Consider the following 17,871-nt stretch of genomic DNA (forward strand, 5'->3'; position numbering starts at 1 on the left):
TTGTAGCTGGTCATGGTAAATATTACAAATAAGTGCTTAATAATATTTAGGAAGACTCCCTCTGAGCCTGTACACCTCTGTGAAGGTGTACAATTTAACTCTACATAAAGAGTAGCATACCAAAGAAAGAGTGAGTGAAGTTCTTTGTAATAAAATTTAAGATTTCCTGACAGATGGCCTCAAGATAATAATACACTATCTGGAAGATCTAAGAAGTAGGATTAAGTAAAAAAGGAAAATAAATATACCATAAAAGGAAAGGGAGATTTTGTTTTATTAGTATTATTTATTTTTTTTTAATTGGATTTCTACAATTTGACTGGCCACTTGAATGAAATCTGTCTAGAACACATTTTCCCATCTATTATTCTTCTCTTATCTTTCCAGTTGATTTATGTTATCTAACAGTTTTATTATTATTACTATGCCCAGACAGTGGAGACATTGCCATATTGTTTATTTTTCCATATATATTTTATGTAACAGGTTGAACATCCTCAACGGTCCAAAAAAGCAGTGTGGCATAAGCTGCTGTCTAAACAGAGGAAAAGAGCAGTGGTTGCCTGCTTTAGAATGGCACCATTATATAATCTGCCAAGGTAAGTGCTGTATTTGTTTTATCATTCACAGATGTGAATACAAATGTGTGTTTTTGCTCGTAAAATTCTATTTGGTGAGACCTGAATGAAGAATAACATGCAAACCAATAATTGAGAAACTACACAGTAATGTACACTGTATGTTTCTTTTAGTAGATCTTATTACTTTCTTCTAGTATATGTTCTGAAAAAAATAACAAGAAATATATTTTAAAATTTGTGGTTCTCTCCTTCTGACATTTTTCCACCTGTTTCTTCTGGTGTGTTTGCTTTTCTGAAAAGTATACCTATTTCACAGGAGATAAATTTAGAAATGGATGTACTGGGGTCATTCTAATTACCATCTTTGGAGATAAATGTCTTCCTAAGATATGGTATAGCTCTTGAACTGGGGAATTACCTTTATTATTAGATGCTACATTTTCTATATTGAGGAAGTAAACTGACATTATTTGTCTGAAGATTTGTTTATTTACTCTGCACTTTTGGTAAGAGCAGAGTGTTCTTTTTCTACTAGGAAATTATGCACGTGCTGTAGCTTCACACCTTTTTCTCCTTTCTTGGTCAAGGGAGGCTGGGATCTATAGCCAGGCGAGTCCTGAGATTTTGGAAGGAAAGAATATGCAAGAAACGCAAAGGAATCTGTTTTTTCGTGCAGTTGCTGAAAATAATTTCAAGAACACGTCTGATATATTCAACATAATATATTTCTCTTTTGTTCTCAAAAGCATGCATATTATTACTGTTAAAACAGTTAGTAGGGTGAATTAGAGTCTAAGCACAAGGGCATGAGATGTCATGCCATCCTGAAATGAAGCTGTCTTGATAGTTGAAAATAGAACCAATATATTTACATCCGTAGCTCTTCTTACTTATAACAAATAGATCACCTGCACATAACTAATATCCCATATATTTCAATTAGATTATTTAATTATTCAGTTATTTCAGTTATTTTCCTTTTCAGTATGTGCAATTGAGAGTTGTTTTAAAGAATTAAGAATAATGATAAAATTCTTCATAGAGACATATTTGTCACACAGTCCATTTTGTATTGAATTCTTAATGAAACAAACCAAAAAAAGCAACTAACCAAAAAAAAACCCCACAAAACTGTAAACCTCATCATTGGCTTACTCCCTCTCCCCTAGCCTCACCAGCCATTTAATTTAATGGAAAAAGTTGGATTATAATTTTAAACGTGTGAATCTAATCCTGAACATTCAAAAAAATGCAATTATTTGAGCACAATGCAATGCTATCTATTGCTGTTATCATATTGAAATTAAAATTATATGAAAATATTTCTTATTCAAAATAAAATTCAATAATGTGGTAAAGTGCTTTCATCTCTCACTTGTGTTTAAATTTCCTTAAAGTTCTATTTATTATTTGTTACTGAAATCATTATTACATTAATATTTGTGAAACTTGTATCAAAAAGTGGTATAGTTTCAATTTGAGAATTTGAATCTAAAGATAATTTTTTAAATAAATGTTTCGGACTTGTTTTGCTATAGAAATTCAGCTTCCTTTTTAAACGGTAGCTGTAATGTAGGGGCACTTCTCCGAGCTAAATGAAATCTATTTGACCAGATCTTCTCGTTATAAATGTAAAGCTTTTGTTTTATTTTTTATTTTTTCTTAGGCATCGAGCTGTCAATCTCTTTCTTCAAGGCTATGATAAATCATGGATTGAGACAGAAGAACACTATTTTGAAGACAAACTGATAGAAGATTTAGCAGTATGTCTGTGTGCAAAGGGTTGTGGGAATGTATTATGGATTAACATTAACATAGTATAATCATAACCATAAGACTGTGAGGTACATAAGAGATCGTGTAAGCTATCTCTACCAAAAGGTGTGAACTATAACCAAGCCACTCTGACAGTTGTTAAAAATCAGAAAAAAATGGAGATCACGAAATCCCCTTAGGCAATCTGCCTCAAGGCTTCAATAACCATGTTATAAAACTTTTTTGTCTAAATTACATGCCAGTTGCTGTCATTGCCATAACTTTCAGTAGCTGCCCTGTGGAGAATGGTTTATTCCCTTCTTTCTTTGCAGTTAACTTTTATGTATTTGAAGACATTATAACCCACATTAAAGTCATTTAAGCCAAAAGGTTAGAATGGGAAACTAGAGGGGTTCTAGTCTAAGATTAATCAGTCCCACAGAAGTAGACATGAAAAGAGTATTCATTGGAACTATCCGTGCAGAAGAGTCTTCTTGTACTGTTGGTCAGGGAAGTAAGGATTTTTCCCAGCAGTCAAATGTTAGACCCATGTCTTAAGCTTGATAAGTCCTTGGAGTGATTTTCAGGTAAGGCTTGTGTCCTCAACCTTTATAATCATCTCTCAGAAAGGTGGTTTTCATGAGGATTCAGCAAGAACTAGGTCAGAAAAAGTTTGTACTAGGAAATGTTTCCCTTCCTGGGAGGACCAAGACAGACTTTTTATAGGTAGGAGGGCCAGCTCTCTACAACAGGGAAAGAAAGCTAAATAGAAATAGTTATTAGGAAAAAACAAACAAACAAAAAACAAAACCAACAATTGTTAATTTGCTTTTAATTGTTTAAAGTTTGTGTGTAAAACCAACTGCCCAAGTTGTGAACTATTTTGAAAATAAGGATCAAAATAACAAAAGAAATATCAGTAGCAATAATTTCAACACAAACAGACTATGGAAATTCACTTTTTGCCTGCACACATGCAGAATTCATTTATTGGGACAACCTGATTGTGGTCTTAGCGTTATGAAAAAGCAAGAGACTTGTACACAAATGCTTTTTGTACAACCTTTTAAACTGATATTTTAGTATGTCCCAGCACATTTCAAATGTTTAAATAATGCATGTTCATTGCCAAAATATTTATGTTTTAGCAGTTTAGAGTGTGTGTGTATGTATATGGAATGTGGAGCAGCACAGCTCTTTGTGAGTGTATGTGTTGTGAAGGTATGTATGTGTGAAGAACCCAGCACGGCCATTTGATTACACTTTGACATAAAGGGTTGTCTCCATATTTTCTCCATGAAGCCGCATCATTTCCAAGTTTATATAGAACTTCTCGTGAAAAACTGTTTTAGAGAAAACAGAAACAAACTGGATTGGCTGCTATATCTTCCTTTAATAAAGGACCACAGGCATTCACATCACATTCACTAATTCCACAAACATACAGATAAGTTTGTCTCCAGCCCTCTCTTGAGGATGTATTAAACCCTTCATTCAGAAGAGTGATCAAAACTCTGTCTTTTAAATTGATTTCTATTAAATTTTTGCTGCTATATAGCACTCCTCTGAAGGGTGAAAGATTGAGGTTCCTCCCATTCTGCTCTGTGGAGTATGTTCAGACTGTTGTGTTGAAATATGTGATTGTGTTGCTGGTGAAGGTTCTCTGACCCTCTTAGAGAAACTGTACCAAGGTGTAATAAGGAATTAAAGATTTATTGGCAAACCAAGATGGAATCATAGCCCAGGCTGTGGTGACAGATCTCATCTGGAGGACTAGAAAAGAAAAGCCTTGGATTGTGCTTCAAGCATTGCCTGACATTTCTGAACTGTTCAGATATTGAGTAGAATACTGTAACAAACCAGTGCTCAGAGACTATAGCCAAGACTTCATATCCATGAGCTCTCTGTAGTCAGTAAACTACAATGTCCTATGGCTTAGTACATACTTTTTCGGAACTGAGAATTTTGAACTCTCTTTTCTGCTAAGTGAAAATAGTTTAAAGGAAGAAATTCAGTGAAAACTCCCTCCTTCCTGACTTTGCCAGATCCAGGACTGTGGTGGGGCATTTGCTGGGATTTAGGGTATGAGTGCTTTAATCCTCTTAAGCATAGGACTGGGCCAAAGCAGGTTTGCTTCTTGAATTGTCTATCCATAAGGCTTTTATACAAAAGTGGCACTACCTCTTTAACCTCTTTACATTAAATGAGAGAAGTACACACTTTTAATTTTGCTTATTCTTAATTCTAATTGAACTGATCAAGCCTCTAATGAAGGTAGGTTTTTAGAGTTTGAAATTAAAATCATAGGCAAAATTAAAAATGCTTGTTTAATTAAATATATTTTATAAACATTCGAGCTTACATGAAAAAAATTTGTTAGCTTGTTGGTAGCCATTACTGAATGTAATTTATGGAAATAATATATATAATGGATGTTTAATAATTAGTTCATATTAAAAGTAACTCTTTTCGATCTTCAACATTTAGAAATGACAACCAAAACTTCTCCTTTTTTTTAATATTCTTATGTTAAATTCCCTTAAAAATATTTTATCTTTGACTAACTATAGGGCAAATATCTCAAAACAATAAAAATTAAGAATGCTTATTTTCCCAGAAATGCCAGAAAATAATTTTGGTCCAGTGTTCATGCTATGCTTTAATAATGAGTTCTGCATAACCCAGTCACTGGTGAGTTTGATCCTCCATTTAATTTGAATTAAATCTCTGGAAACAAATAACTTCTATAAAACGTTAATGTAACTTCTGCCCTTTTGATTCATCAGTTTTGGTAACATAAGATACATTGGATGATGACATTACTGACTATAGAATGCTGTCATTTGATTAAAGAGAAAGATCAACATCTTCAATGAGATTGAAATGAAGAGCAGGGGAGGCTTCCTCTCTCCCTCCCCCCCCAGCAGTAAGATTACAGTTATAATTTGCCTTGTTCAGATCTTGGTATTTATATTGAAAATATTGTCATATATTGAAAAATGTAAAGTGAACCTTGCATAGCCAGCATAACTATCTTCACTTCTAATTGTAGAAGTAGACTAGCTTGTGAAACAGGCATGCGTACAAGTCAAGTACAAGTGAAAGAGCTGCAACCAGTCATGTTTGGTACAGCTGAGTTGAAAAAATGGACTTCACAGGCCATATATGCAATGTAGTACAAAAAGAACGTTCACACAGTAACATTTTTGGTGCTAGCACAACACTTTTTTCTTGGCAAAAAACTCCATTCTCCTTACACCTGTCATGTGGCCAACACTTTCTTATTGATAACAGATAACATCTGGTATTATATTATTATTATTATTATTACTTCTGCAGTTTTAACAATGCATGCAATTCTTTTCATCTGTATTTCAGTGTATACTGCTAGGTGAAAATGAGAAGGAAGAGTGTGCATAATTTATGCAACAAGTTTTCTGTGAGTTACAAGATGCTTTATAGAAAAACATGTCTGGATGAAGGAAATTTTTGAACAGCTAGTATGAAAAACTCATAATCTGAAATGTCTTTTGGCAAAAGACAAAAAGTCAGAGGACAGATTTTGTATGGATTATTTTCAAAACATTGCTTCAGTGATTGTTATTTGTGTTATTTGAGTACGTTTTCTTTTTGCAGTGAACTAACTACAGCTGTCTAAACCTGAAAGCAAAATAGCCACATGAAAAAAAAGAAACACTAAAAACAAACAAACAAAAACTATTCATGTGTATATATAAGTTATTGATTGATATATTTTTATAAATTATTGATATTGATATTCTAAAATTCTCCATTACTGTTGTTGGTAGACATGGCTCATTCTGGCTGAAGCTGTTGGTGAGCTTCAAGTTTGGATAATGCTCCTCAGGGAACATTATGTTCCTCAGGGAACAGTATACAGGGAACATTATATTATACCATAGCACTTGGAACAAAGGATTTTAATTTGTAGCCGATGAGGCTTGTTAACATAGAGAGAAACGGGTTACTGTTTTTGCTACCTAATAGCAAAGGACGGCTTCTGGTTACCACTCATTCTGAATGACGAGTAGAAGACTGAAGTTCTTTTCAGAATTTAGAAAAGAGAGTTGAGAAGAGGAGATCCAAAGCTTTTTGCATATAGTATCATCTTTGTAAGTCTTCATGGTGTGGTTTAAACTCAGTCAGGATCACTTATTTTGCTTGGAATTTGTTTCCTCCTGGTTGTCCAGGTCAAGAATTATGTATGCGAGTATTTAAAGTTTAATAAATTGCACAGAGTAAAGCATTTTTCATAATAGATAATACAATGTACTTTTTTTTTTTTTAAAAAAATCTGTATTTCATTTTTTCCCCTAAAGAAACCTGGAGAGGAACCACCAGAAGAAGATGAAAACCTTAAAAGAGTTGATCCTTTACATCAACTTATTCTGCTATTCAGTCGAACAGCCTTAACTGAAAAATGGTAGGAATAGTGTGAAAGACTTCAGAGTGTATGCAAATTTTCAGATTACTTCTCTATTTGAAGATATCCATGTCTGTTTAAGTCAGATTGCATAGGCTAGGCCAGAACCTGTGCATATGTACACATGGTGAGTTTGAGTTACACTGGAACTTCTCTAGCCTGTGCTAGTATGTGAAGAGATTTTATGAAGTATGAAGGTAGCATGGTGAGTTTGAGTTACACTGGAACTTCTCTAGCCTGTGGTAGTATGTGAAGAGATTTTAACATGACTGATAATGAGATTTAATGAGTTTTCTAGAGGCACAAAGATGCGCCTATGCACTTTGTCACAGTCCTGGGTGCTATATACCTGGCTGCGTTCAGGACTTACTATGTCTCTATCTTCTGTGTTCCGTATAACCAATAGGTTTGAGGCCCTGGAGCTTGAGAGACCGGTGGGTGAGGACGAGGTAGGAAGCCTACCCAGGAGGATGCCTGAGGTGAGGAAGTTGACTCCACGCCTCAGGACTGCCTCCACCAAGAAAGAAAGAAGGGTGATTGTTGTGGGCGACTCCCTCCTCAGGGGAACAGAGGGCCCTATTTGTCGGCCTGACCCCACACATAGGGAAGTCTGCTGCCTCCCTGGGGCCAGGGTCAGAGACGTTACCAGGAAGCTTCCAAACCTGGTTTGCCCCTCTGACTATTACCCGCTTTTGATAGTCCAGGCTGGCAGTGATGATCTTGAAAAGAGAAGCCTCAAGGCTATCAAACGGGACTATAGGGGGCTGGGAAGATTGGTGGAGGGAGCGGGAGTGCAGGTGGTGTTTTTGTCTATCCCTACGGGGGAAGGGAGAGGCACGGAGAGGACACGGAAAGCTCACGTGGTTAATAGGTGGCTCAGAGGCTGGTGCCAGCGCAGAAATTTTGTTTTTTTTTCACCATGGGGAGCTTTACTCGGCACCCGGCCTGATGGCCCCAGACGGGTCCCTATCTCCAAGGGGAAAACAGATCCTAGGCCAGGAGCTGGCGGGGCTCATAGAGAGAGCTTTAAACTAGGCAAGAAGGGGGACGGGGCTCAAACAAGGCTTGTTGGAGCTGTGCCGGGGGAAACAATGGCTAGGCTGGGGAAGAAGGCGATGGCCCAGCTGAAGTGCATCTACACTAATGCACACAGCATGGGTAACAAACAGGAGGAGCTGGAAGCCATCGTGCAGCAGGCAGGCTGCGACTTGGTTGCCATCACGGAGATGTGGTGGGACCGCTCCCACGACTGGAGTGCTGCAATGCCTGGCTATCGGCTCTTCAGGAGGGACAGGCAGCACAGAGGGGGTGGTGGCGTGGCTCTCTACATTAGAGAATCTTTTGATGTTGTGGAACTCCAGGCTGGGAATGATAAGGTTGAATCCCTGTGGGTTAGGATCCGCGGGAAGGCCGGCAAGGCTAGCATCCTGGTCGGGGTCTGTTATAGACCGCCGAACCAGGATGAGGAGACGGATGAGGAGTTTTATAGGCAACTGACAGAAGTTGCAAAATCGTCGGCGCTTGTCCTCGTGGGGGACTTCAACTTCCCGGATATATCCTGGAAACACAACACGGCACAGAGAAAGCAGTCTAGGAGGTTTCTGGAGAGCGTGGGAGATAGCTTCCTGATGCAGCTGGTCAGTGAACCTACCAGGGGTGGTGCCCCGCTAGACCTTCTCTTCACAAACAGAGAAGGACTGGTGGGAGATGTGGTGGTCGGAAACTGTCTTGGACAGAGTGACCACGAAATGGTAGAGTTCTCTATTCTTGGCGAGGCCAGGAAGGGGACCAGTAAAACTGCTGTATTGGACTTCCGGAGGGCTGACTTTGAGCTGCTCAGGACGCTGGTTGGCCGAGTCCCTTGGGAGGCGGTTCTGAAGGGCAGAGAAGTCCAGGAAGGCTGGGCGCTCCTCAAGAAGGAAATCTTAACGGCACAGGAGCGGTCCGTCCCCACGTGCCCAAAGACGAGCCGGCGTGGAAGAAGACCGGCCTGGCTCAACAGAGAGTTGCGGCTTGTGCTTAGCAGAAAAAAGAGGGTTTATAATCTTTGGAAAAAAGGGCGGGCCACTGAGGAGGACTACAAGGATGTAGCGAGGCTGTGCAGGGACAAAATTAGAAAGGCCAAAGCTCACCTGGAGCTCAACCTGGCTACTGCCGTTAAAGACAACAAAAAATCCTTTTACAAATATATCAACGCGAAACGGAGGACTAAGGAGAATCTCCATCCTTTACTGGATGCGAGGGGAAACCTAGTTACTAAGGATGAGGAAAAGGCTGAGGTGCTTAATGCCGCCTTTGCCTCAGTCTTTAGCGGCAATACCGGTTGTTCTCTGGATACCCAGTGCCCTGAGCTGGCGGAAGGGGATGGGGAGCAGGATGTGGCCTTCGCTATTCATGAGGAAATAGTTGGCGACCTGCTAAGGAGCTTGGATGTGCGCAAGTCGATGGGGCCGGATGGGATGCACCCAAGGGTACTGAAAGAACTGGCGGAGGAGCTGGCCGAGCTGCTTTCCGTCATTTATCGGCAGTCCTGGCTATCGGGGGAGGTCCCAGTTGACTGGCAGCTAGCCAATGTGACGCCCATCTATAAGAAGGGCCGGAGGGCAGACCCGGGGAACTATAGGCCTGTCAGTTTGACCTCAGTGCCAGGAAAGCTCATGGAGCAGATTACCTTGAGGGTCATCACGCGGCACTTGCAGGGCAAGCAGGCGATCAGGCCCAGTCAGCATGGGTTTATGAAAGGCAGGTCCTGCTTGACGAACCTGATCTCCTTCTATGACAAAGTGACGCGCTTGGTGGATGAGGGAAGGGCTGTGGATGTGGTTTACCTTGACCTCAGTAAGGCTTTTGACACCGTTCCCCACAACATTCTCCTCAAGAAACTGGCTGCTCGGGGCTTGGACTGGCGTACGCTTCGCTGGGTTAGAAACTGGCTGGATAGCTGGGCCCAGAGAGTTGTGGTGAATGGAGTCAAATCTGGCTGGAGGCTCGTCACAAGTGGTGTCCCCCAAGGCTCGGTACTGGGGCCGGTCCTCTTTAATATCTTTATCGATGATCTGGATGAGGGCGTCCAGTGCACCCTCAGTAAGTTTGCAGATGACACCAAGCTAAGTGCGTGTGTCGATCTGCTCGAGGGCAGGAAGGCTCTGCAGGAGGATCTGGATAGGCTGGAGCGATGGGCTGAGGTCAACTGTATGAAGTTCAACAAGGCCAAGTGCCGGGTCCTGCACCTGGGGCGCAACAACCCCAAGCAGAGCTACAGGCTGGGAGATGAGTGGCTGGAAAGCTGCCTGGCCGAGAAGGACCTGGGAGTATTGCTTGATAGTCGGCTGAATATGAGCCTGCAGTGTGCTCAGGTGGCCAAGAAGGCCAACAGCATCCTGGCCTGTATAAGAAGCAGTGTGGCCAGCAGGTCTAGGGAAGTGATTGTGCCCCTGTACTCGGCTCTGGTGAGGCCGCACCTTGAATACTGTGTTCAGTTTTGGGCCCCTCGCTACAGGAAGGACATGGACGTGCTCGAGCGAGTCCAGAGAGGGGCGACCAAGCTGGTGAGGGGTCTGGAGAACGAGTCTTACGAGGAGCGGCTGAGGGAGCTGGGCTGGTTCAGTCTGGAGAAGAGGAGGCTCAGGGGCGACCTTATCGCTCTCTACAGTTACCTTAAAGGAGGCTGTAGCGAGGTGGGGGTTGGTCTGTTCTCCCACGTGCCTGGTGACAGGACGAGGGGGAATGGGCGAAAGTTGCACCAGGGGAGTTTTAGGTTGGATGTTAGGAAGTACTTCTTTACCGAAAGGGTTATTAAGCATTGGAACGGGCTGCCCAGGGAGGTGGTGGAGTCACCATCCCTGGAGGTCTTTAAAAGACGTTTAGATGTAGAGCTTAGCGATATGGTTTAGTGGAGTACTTAGTGTTAGGTCGGAGGTTGGACTTGATGATCTTGAGGTCTCTTCCAACCTAGAAATCTGTGTCTGTGTCTGTGTGTCTGTGTCTGTATTTGAAGTGATATTCTAATTATTAAATATATTTCTATGAAAAAAAATAAACATTAACTTTGCTATCTTCGATGGAACCTTTTTTATTTTTATTTTTTATTTCTGGGTACTGTGTTTGTAGTCGGCTTTGCTTTTCAGTCTGTATTAGTTAATCTAGTCCTCATTTTCAAAAAAGATTTTTGTAATTAATTATAAGTGCAGAAAGCCTTTAAAAGATTTTTAAGGTGCTTAAAAATATTTTGGAGCTCAAATTCTACTTGTATTGCTCTAATCTTCTGTCTTTTCCCTTTCCTCTCTCCATTGCCCAGCAAATTGGAGGAAGATTTTCTCTATATGGCTTATGCTGACATTATGGCAAAGGTAATTTTTTAATGTAAAAGACCTTGTACATCTTTTCTGTTTTATTAATGTTAATAATGAAGATCAAGAGAAATTGTGTAACATGAACTAAGCCTTAGCCTCCTCTGAGCTTATTAGTAAAGGTTTTCTTTTTTGCATGGTATCAGAGTTGCCATGATGAAGAAGATGATGATGGTGAAGAAGAAGTGAAGAGTTTTGAAGTAAGATTGTACTTTTGTTTTTTGTTTGTGTATTTTTTTTCTTGTCATATTAGACATTTTTCATAGCTTCTAACTGACATTTATGTTTCTTGGTTCATGGCTTATTGCAGCTTATTATGCCAGTGAACTGCATGTCAGAAGCTGAAATGGCAAATAGGAGTCATCAGAATCACAGTAAAACAAAAACAGTTGTGTCACCTAATATAAGACTGTATTTAGAATACTTCAACATATCCTATATGTTTATCTGATTGATTTTAACTTTTTAGTTGGTGAAGAGAAATGTCACGGGTAGCATTTTATTCTGCAAGCCTGATAATAACAGGCTGTATCTTGTAAAGTCCTACTTTAATTTGCATGGTTAAAATAATGAAATTGTACTACTTTTGTGCAGTAGCCATTCACATTCAGTACTAGCAATTTATTCAGAATTTTTATGTTCACATATATATATTAGTACTTCTTAATAAAAGGTTAGCTTCTGTTTATCAACACTGCCAAGCTTTTTATTACATTGAGAATAGGCAAGCTGTATTTATTGTTCATTAAGTGTTGACTTTTTAGTGATTGTCTCTACATAAGGAAACAAATGCATGCATTGGTTTGCAAGAGTAAGAGATGCAAGTCCTTGTTATGCATTTTCTCTGGGATCTGTCTCTCTTTTTCCATCAGTAACATGAAAATCACATGAAATTTGTCATTCTGAGGGGCAGTGAGGGAATTAGCTTGTTAAAATTTTAAGGATGATATGTAGTCCTGACATTAAAAACTGTCTTATATTTGCAAATCAATTAATACTTATGTTTAGCATATTTACTAAAGCACAGAAACATGAAATGTGTGCTTGTATTATTTTTCAAAAAAAAAAAAAATCTAAATATACTGATTTATTTGATATAAAAATATCTGTGCTGCCATGAGTTTAGAGCAGTGGTTTGAGGTATGCTTAATATTACTCCCATTGTTTTGTACATATCAGATGTTCCGTATATTTTCTAGATGCTGTGTGAGATAGCACTGAGTTGTTTAAGTATATATTTCTTATTTGGAAATTTCTTATACAGAAATTAGAAAAAATACCAAATTCTTTTCAGTCCTTCAGAAGTTCTGGTCCAGCTGAATTAAAACTAACATACCCAATATTTAAAATTCTGTTTCATGATAAATACCTAAGTTTGAATCCAAATTTCAGTGCTCCTTGTTTAGTTTTATTTTTGGAAGAGCAATATATGACATTATCATTGACTAAACAAAGCATATTTATTTCCATAAGCTTTTGTCAGTTAGCCCACAGACGCTTGTTAGATAATTAAAAGTCTTACACTTACAAATGTGAAAGTTTACAATTAGTAATTAAAATGAATGAAAAATGTTATCAGTAAGGTTTTTATTAATGCTCCTTATAATGGGTTTCTTGTTCTGCATTTTACCATATTTTCTGAGAGATTTTACTCATATGTTTTTCATTATTATTTTTTCTGTAGCTATGAAACTTCTGTTCAAATAATGTATTAACTGTTCAAAAGACAATTTTGTGTATGTATTTGGTCAGTCACTTACCTGCAGAAAAAAAAAATTTGGACTTCTTTTTCTTATTCCTATTTCGCTTCTTGTCCTTGCCCTTCCTTAAGGTCACAGGATCCCAACGCAGCAAGGTAAAACAAAAAAAAAAATGTGTGTGTATTTGTCTGGGTCTATTTTTGTGACTTTTAGGCCCAACGTCTTGGATGAGTTCATCTAAAGGGTCTTGAAAACATTTCTAATGTTTTAGTTCCAGCATAACATCTCTCTAACAAACTCTTCTTGTACACAGACTCTTACTAAAGGCTCCAAGAATTATTTATATGGAATTTCATACATAAATGCATTGCCATTTGGGGGAAAACTGAGTGTCATTTGGCTTGTTCGTATTATTCTACTATTCTTGCTTTTTGTGCATAAGTTATCTTCTTTGTGGTTATAATTTAAATTGAATGATTTAACTAATACAGGTGTCTTTTAAGGGATTTTTTTTTACATCTTAGCAGACATGCATGCATTTCTGATACACTAGCAGAATTGTTCCAATAGTTGTCACAGTGGTAGCGTCAGTTATATTGTAGTTTATTTATATTTCAGATCCTTTGGAGTGGTCTCAGATGTTAGCCTTCACTGTCATAGTACTTGACCAAAACTCCATAGCTACTCAATCCCTGAAGTGATTCCTAGTTGTTCCATGCTTTCTATAAAAAAAAACAGTGGCTATTGCTGTGAAGTTTCACAGTGTTAATTATTTTTGACTTAGTTTTTTAGAGTCTTTCATGTGTGACTGTGAAAGTCTCACCTTCCATTTGTGGAAGGTGCCCATAGCTTGAGCATCCAACCTACCTGCTGTTTTCATGCAAGTAGAAGTCTTAGTTCCCATTGTTGACTCAGCCTGCTTGCTGATAGTGCTGCAAGATTGATGTTTTGAGATATGTGGTGTTTGGGGTAGCTAATTTTTGGTTCTGAGGTGCTTAAATATATTTATTTGTGCTGTGGCTAATGGAAGCCAGACTCAGTAGAAATGACTTGCTTGGGACTGGAAATGCACAGATTTAGCTGATGGTCAGACTCCAGGCAGTAGTTTCAAAGTTCAGTGCATATGGCAATGTGGGGAACAACTATAGGCATCTCTATTGAAAAGATCAAGATGGTTTTAGTTTTGGGTTTTCTGGCATCTTATTAGCATAGCAGCATATTAGCACTTATTAGCATCCAACTTATGAAAGAAAGATTCCCATACAACTGCTGGAGAAGATGTACCTCAGGATCAGCTTCACTCTTACTCCTTCAAAAGTTTGACGAGTTCTTACCCCACCTTTATACTATAAAAGCATTATCCTGAAAGATGAGTGCACTCGCGCAGATTGGCAAAGAATTGCTTAAAAGGTGTTGTAATTGCCACAAACACAAAATACATTCTATAAAACCCCAAAATCAAGTATGTAATCAAGCTAATAGTATATTCTCTTCTTTGTTTCTTCTCTTGAGCTGTTCAAATGCTGCTTGTCTATCACTCTGCCTAGCTGGTTACCGTGTACTAACCGCTATATGCTCCATAAAAATTGTTCTGTTTTGCAGACTGAGAAGTGTTTTCAAAGAGTGAAAGACAACAATAAATAATCATTGCTTCCTTTGTGCATGACAGGAAACAGTTGTAAAGATGTGAGACTGCATACGCCAGGTGTGTGTGTGCTTTTGTGTGTTATGACTGTTTATCTTGAAGTACAATGATGAAGGCAATTGTTTTATTCCGTGCTCTGTATGCATGTAAAGAGACTGACTGTTCACTCTGAATGGGAATAAAACTCTATGGCTCCTCTAGGCTTTAAGAATGTGTGATGTTTGAAGTCCTGAATCCTTTCACAATCGGATCAAGTGAGACCTTTGGGCAAGCTTAGAATGTGATAACAATGATGAGTGCATTTTATCTGCAATTTTCATGTTCATGCTTCATGCAGTGTATTCTCATTTTTGCATGAATAATCTGTTTCAGGTTCACTATGTGGGCAGTAGGGAGGTCACAGTATAAACCCACAGTAAAGTTGTCTGCACATTACCATGTGTCTGTCTGTGTTTGACTGCTAGTATTTGCTTTGAATTATTATGATTATCTTTGCTCCTTGCTCTTTGTCTTTAAGCTAACTTTCTATCCCATTTAACAGTTGTTCAATGGACTCCCTGTAGAATGGATGTCAGTGTCCCTCTTGATTCTATCTGATAGAAAATTCTTTCCAATCAAAGTGTTTCACTAGCTGAATATAAATTGGTTTCTGCATTTGAGTCACCAATTGTACTGGTTTGCTACATACTGATATGTTATAAACATGACTCAAAAAAAAAAAAAAAAAAAAACAACTAGCTCATCTTTTAAAAACTGAGTAGTTAAATCTGCGAAAAAAAATGAAGAGCTTCCTTTGTCAATTTTCATTCTCCCTAGTACTGGTAACAATTTTGTTTAGAACTTTTTATTGATTAGGTTTTCTTTAAAAGGATACACGAAAAGTGACATGCTGTCACTAATCTCAGGCCCAGAAATACTTGCAAGTCTCAATACTTACAAATAATGAAAGCACTTAATTGAGGATCTAGCCTATCAGAGGTGGTCATTATTGCTTTTTACTGTCACGAAGCCTGCATAAATGGAGTGGCTGTGTATTTACAGTGACTGTTTCTTTTCAAGAGTGATTTGAAATAAGATCAGACACCATGATCAATTCTTAGAAATTAAACATTCCAATCCAGTATATAAAAATGTTTCTCTTCAGTTTTTCCTAGCCATAGCGCCTAATGGAATGAATACAATTTTTCATTTATTACTTTAATACTTCCAATATCTTCATGAGAACGGTTTGTCAAAACCCAGCCTGTGAGGAGCTGCAAAAAGATGCCCATCTCTGTCAAAAGGGATAGAAATAGAATGTGAAGTGAAAAAAAATGTTGCTTTTAAGTACTTAAGAATTGCACTCTGATTTTGGAAACTGACTTCAGTAAAGAACATCCACAAAAACTATTCTAATAATGGAAGAGTAGTGTTTGCTTACAAACTGTACATTCATAATCTATTTCTGATTTTTTTTACACATTTTTTCTGAGAATACTTTTGCGAACTTTTAATTAATGAGTTCAAATTTAGATCTGTATTAAGAGCTACATTAAATCTCCCTTTGACTGTAGGCAGGGAACTGTGAATAAGTTTATACCTTTATGTTGCAAGATATTTCCTTGAAGACTGACCATGTTTCTCTGGTGGAGAATTGTTTCTTTACTGATTTTCTTAATAGGTAAAGGAGCCATTATGCTGAAACTTGCTGATGTCTAACGAAGCTATTTTTCTTTTGTAACTGGTGGTTGGAACACCTCAAATGAATCTTTAGTTTGACTTCTTGTTAGAGACTTTCTTTATAGGTAAGGTACAAAAAGGTATATAGGAAAGGTACAAAATGACAATATTCATTCTGTGATTGCCCATAATTTCACTTACATTTTTGATGCTAGTTAGTGCAGGTCTCTTAAAGCCAGTGTCCAGAATTATGAGACTCTGTGGTACACATAGGTGAAACAGATAAAATCAGAAGTATGAAATTTTGTCCAGTAATATTTGATAGCACAGGTAGTTGCTACTGTTTAAAATATTTAGTAGCATTTAATAGCAATTGAGTTAGCACATCCAAACGGTGTTTGTTAATATCAAAATTATGGGTGAAATTGATATCTGAAAATGCTTCCAACACTGTTGTCCAATAGACGATTATGCAGTGGTTAAATAGAAATCCATTTAGAATTTTTCTTTGGACATGACAGCTAGAATGAAGTTTTGTAAAATATAAGTAGAGACCCTGCAGGGTGATTTAGAAGATCTGTCCATAGCCTTTCCACTGATGAAGATGTCAGCATGTGTCTAATGCGTTCTTTTCTGTTAATCTTGTGGTAGCATTTGGGCACCTCTGTGCTCTCTGAGCTGTTTATGTATTGCCTTACTGAGTGGTGTCCTTAGAAAGTTCAAATAAAACCTTGAAATTCAGAGTATTTTTACGCTCTTTCCTTCAGCTGGGGGACAAGAGACTTTTTAAGGCATGTCCTGAACAAATGAGTTTTGCACCCTGGCTGAGGCCTGCTGCCAGTCACCATTGAGGTCAGAAGGAATGCTCTCCAGATGGTCTCCCTTCTCCAGGGGGCAGACAAGGGAATTGCTATAGCAAGGGTGAATAGCTTTTCTGCCTTACACTTCAACACACAAACAGATTTACACACGTCACTAGTTACCTAAATTGTGGTTACACTGCCCACAACTACAGGATAAGTTATTTATATATCTACTACAAAAGCATAAACGTGTGGTTAAATAAGATATGATCAAATTTTACATGTTGCTGTAAAAGGTTAAAGTTCTTGTGTTCTTTCTTAGGTGATTATGTTGTTGACATTGTGCTATTTGTTAATTCAGGACCTTCTTTCTCTTGTTTTCTTGCTGCGTTCCCTCCTCAACACCTACCATTCCCATCAATCACTTTTTTGTTTGTTTGGTTGGTTGTTTTCCTCAGAGATTCTATGCAGAAAAGAATTTCTTTCATTCAGTTAGAGAATTTATGGTGTCCACCACTAGACAGTAAACCCTTCCCCTGTCGTTTGCTCCTACTTGTTTGCAGCGTTTGGATTCTCCACAATCTCATTTATAGGATCACTGAATTTGGGTCAGAGCAATTAATACATTCTTTGTTATAAGGTCGGCTATTTCTCAGTTTCTGGCCTATTGGCTGTTTTGGGGTATATGTATAACATCACCTCCAATTTATTACAAGGAGTATATTGCAAAAGTCTTCAAGGGAATCTCTTTTCTGCAAAGTGGGTAATATACCCATGACTTTCACAGGGTTTCAGTTTGGGGACATACCAATAAATGATTAGTTAAGGCTATTAAGATCTTTCATCATGTCCTCTGGCTGCTTTCCATCTTCTGTGTTTATCAGCATCTCTACCCACTACATTGTTTCAGCTGCTTATACCAGCATTAGCATGGT

The 17,871-nt window shown here is 38.3% G+C and overlaps 1 protein-coding gene across 1 annotated transcript in view; it reads left to right on the forward strand.

Moving 5' to 3' along the window:
* RYR2 (ryanodine receptor 2) overlaps window positions 1-17,871 on the forward strand; it is a 314,450-nt gene that overhangs the window by 246,566 nt on the left and 50,013 nt on the right. The window contains exons 75-80 of the mRNA XM_050709825.1: window positions 487-599; window positions 2,248-2,344; window positions 6,677-6,780; window positions 11,078-11,129; window positions 11,276-11,329; window positions 12,961-12,984. Coding sequence (XP_050565782.1) covers window positions 487-599; window positions 2,248-2,344; window positions 6,677-6,780; window positions 11,078-11,129; window positions 11,276-11,329; window positions 12,961-12,984 — 444 coding nt within the window. The remainder of the gene's footprint in view (window positions 1-486; window positions 600-2,247; window positions 2,345-6,676; window positions 6,781-11,077; window positions 11,130-11,275; window positions 11,330-12,960; window positions 12,985-17,871) is intronic.

The sequence above is a fragment of the Cygnus atratus genome, chromosome 3, assembly GCF_013377495.2.
Source record: "Cygnus atratus isolate AKBS03 ecotype Queensland, Australia chromosome 3, CAtr_DNAZoo_HiC_assembly, whole genome shotgun sequence".
NCBI lineage: Eukaryota > Metazoa > Chordata > Aves > Anseriformes > Anatidae > Cygnus > Cygnus atratus.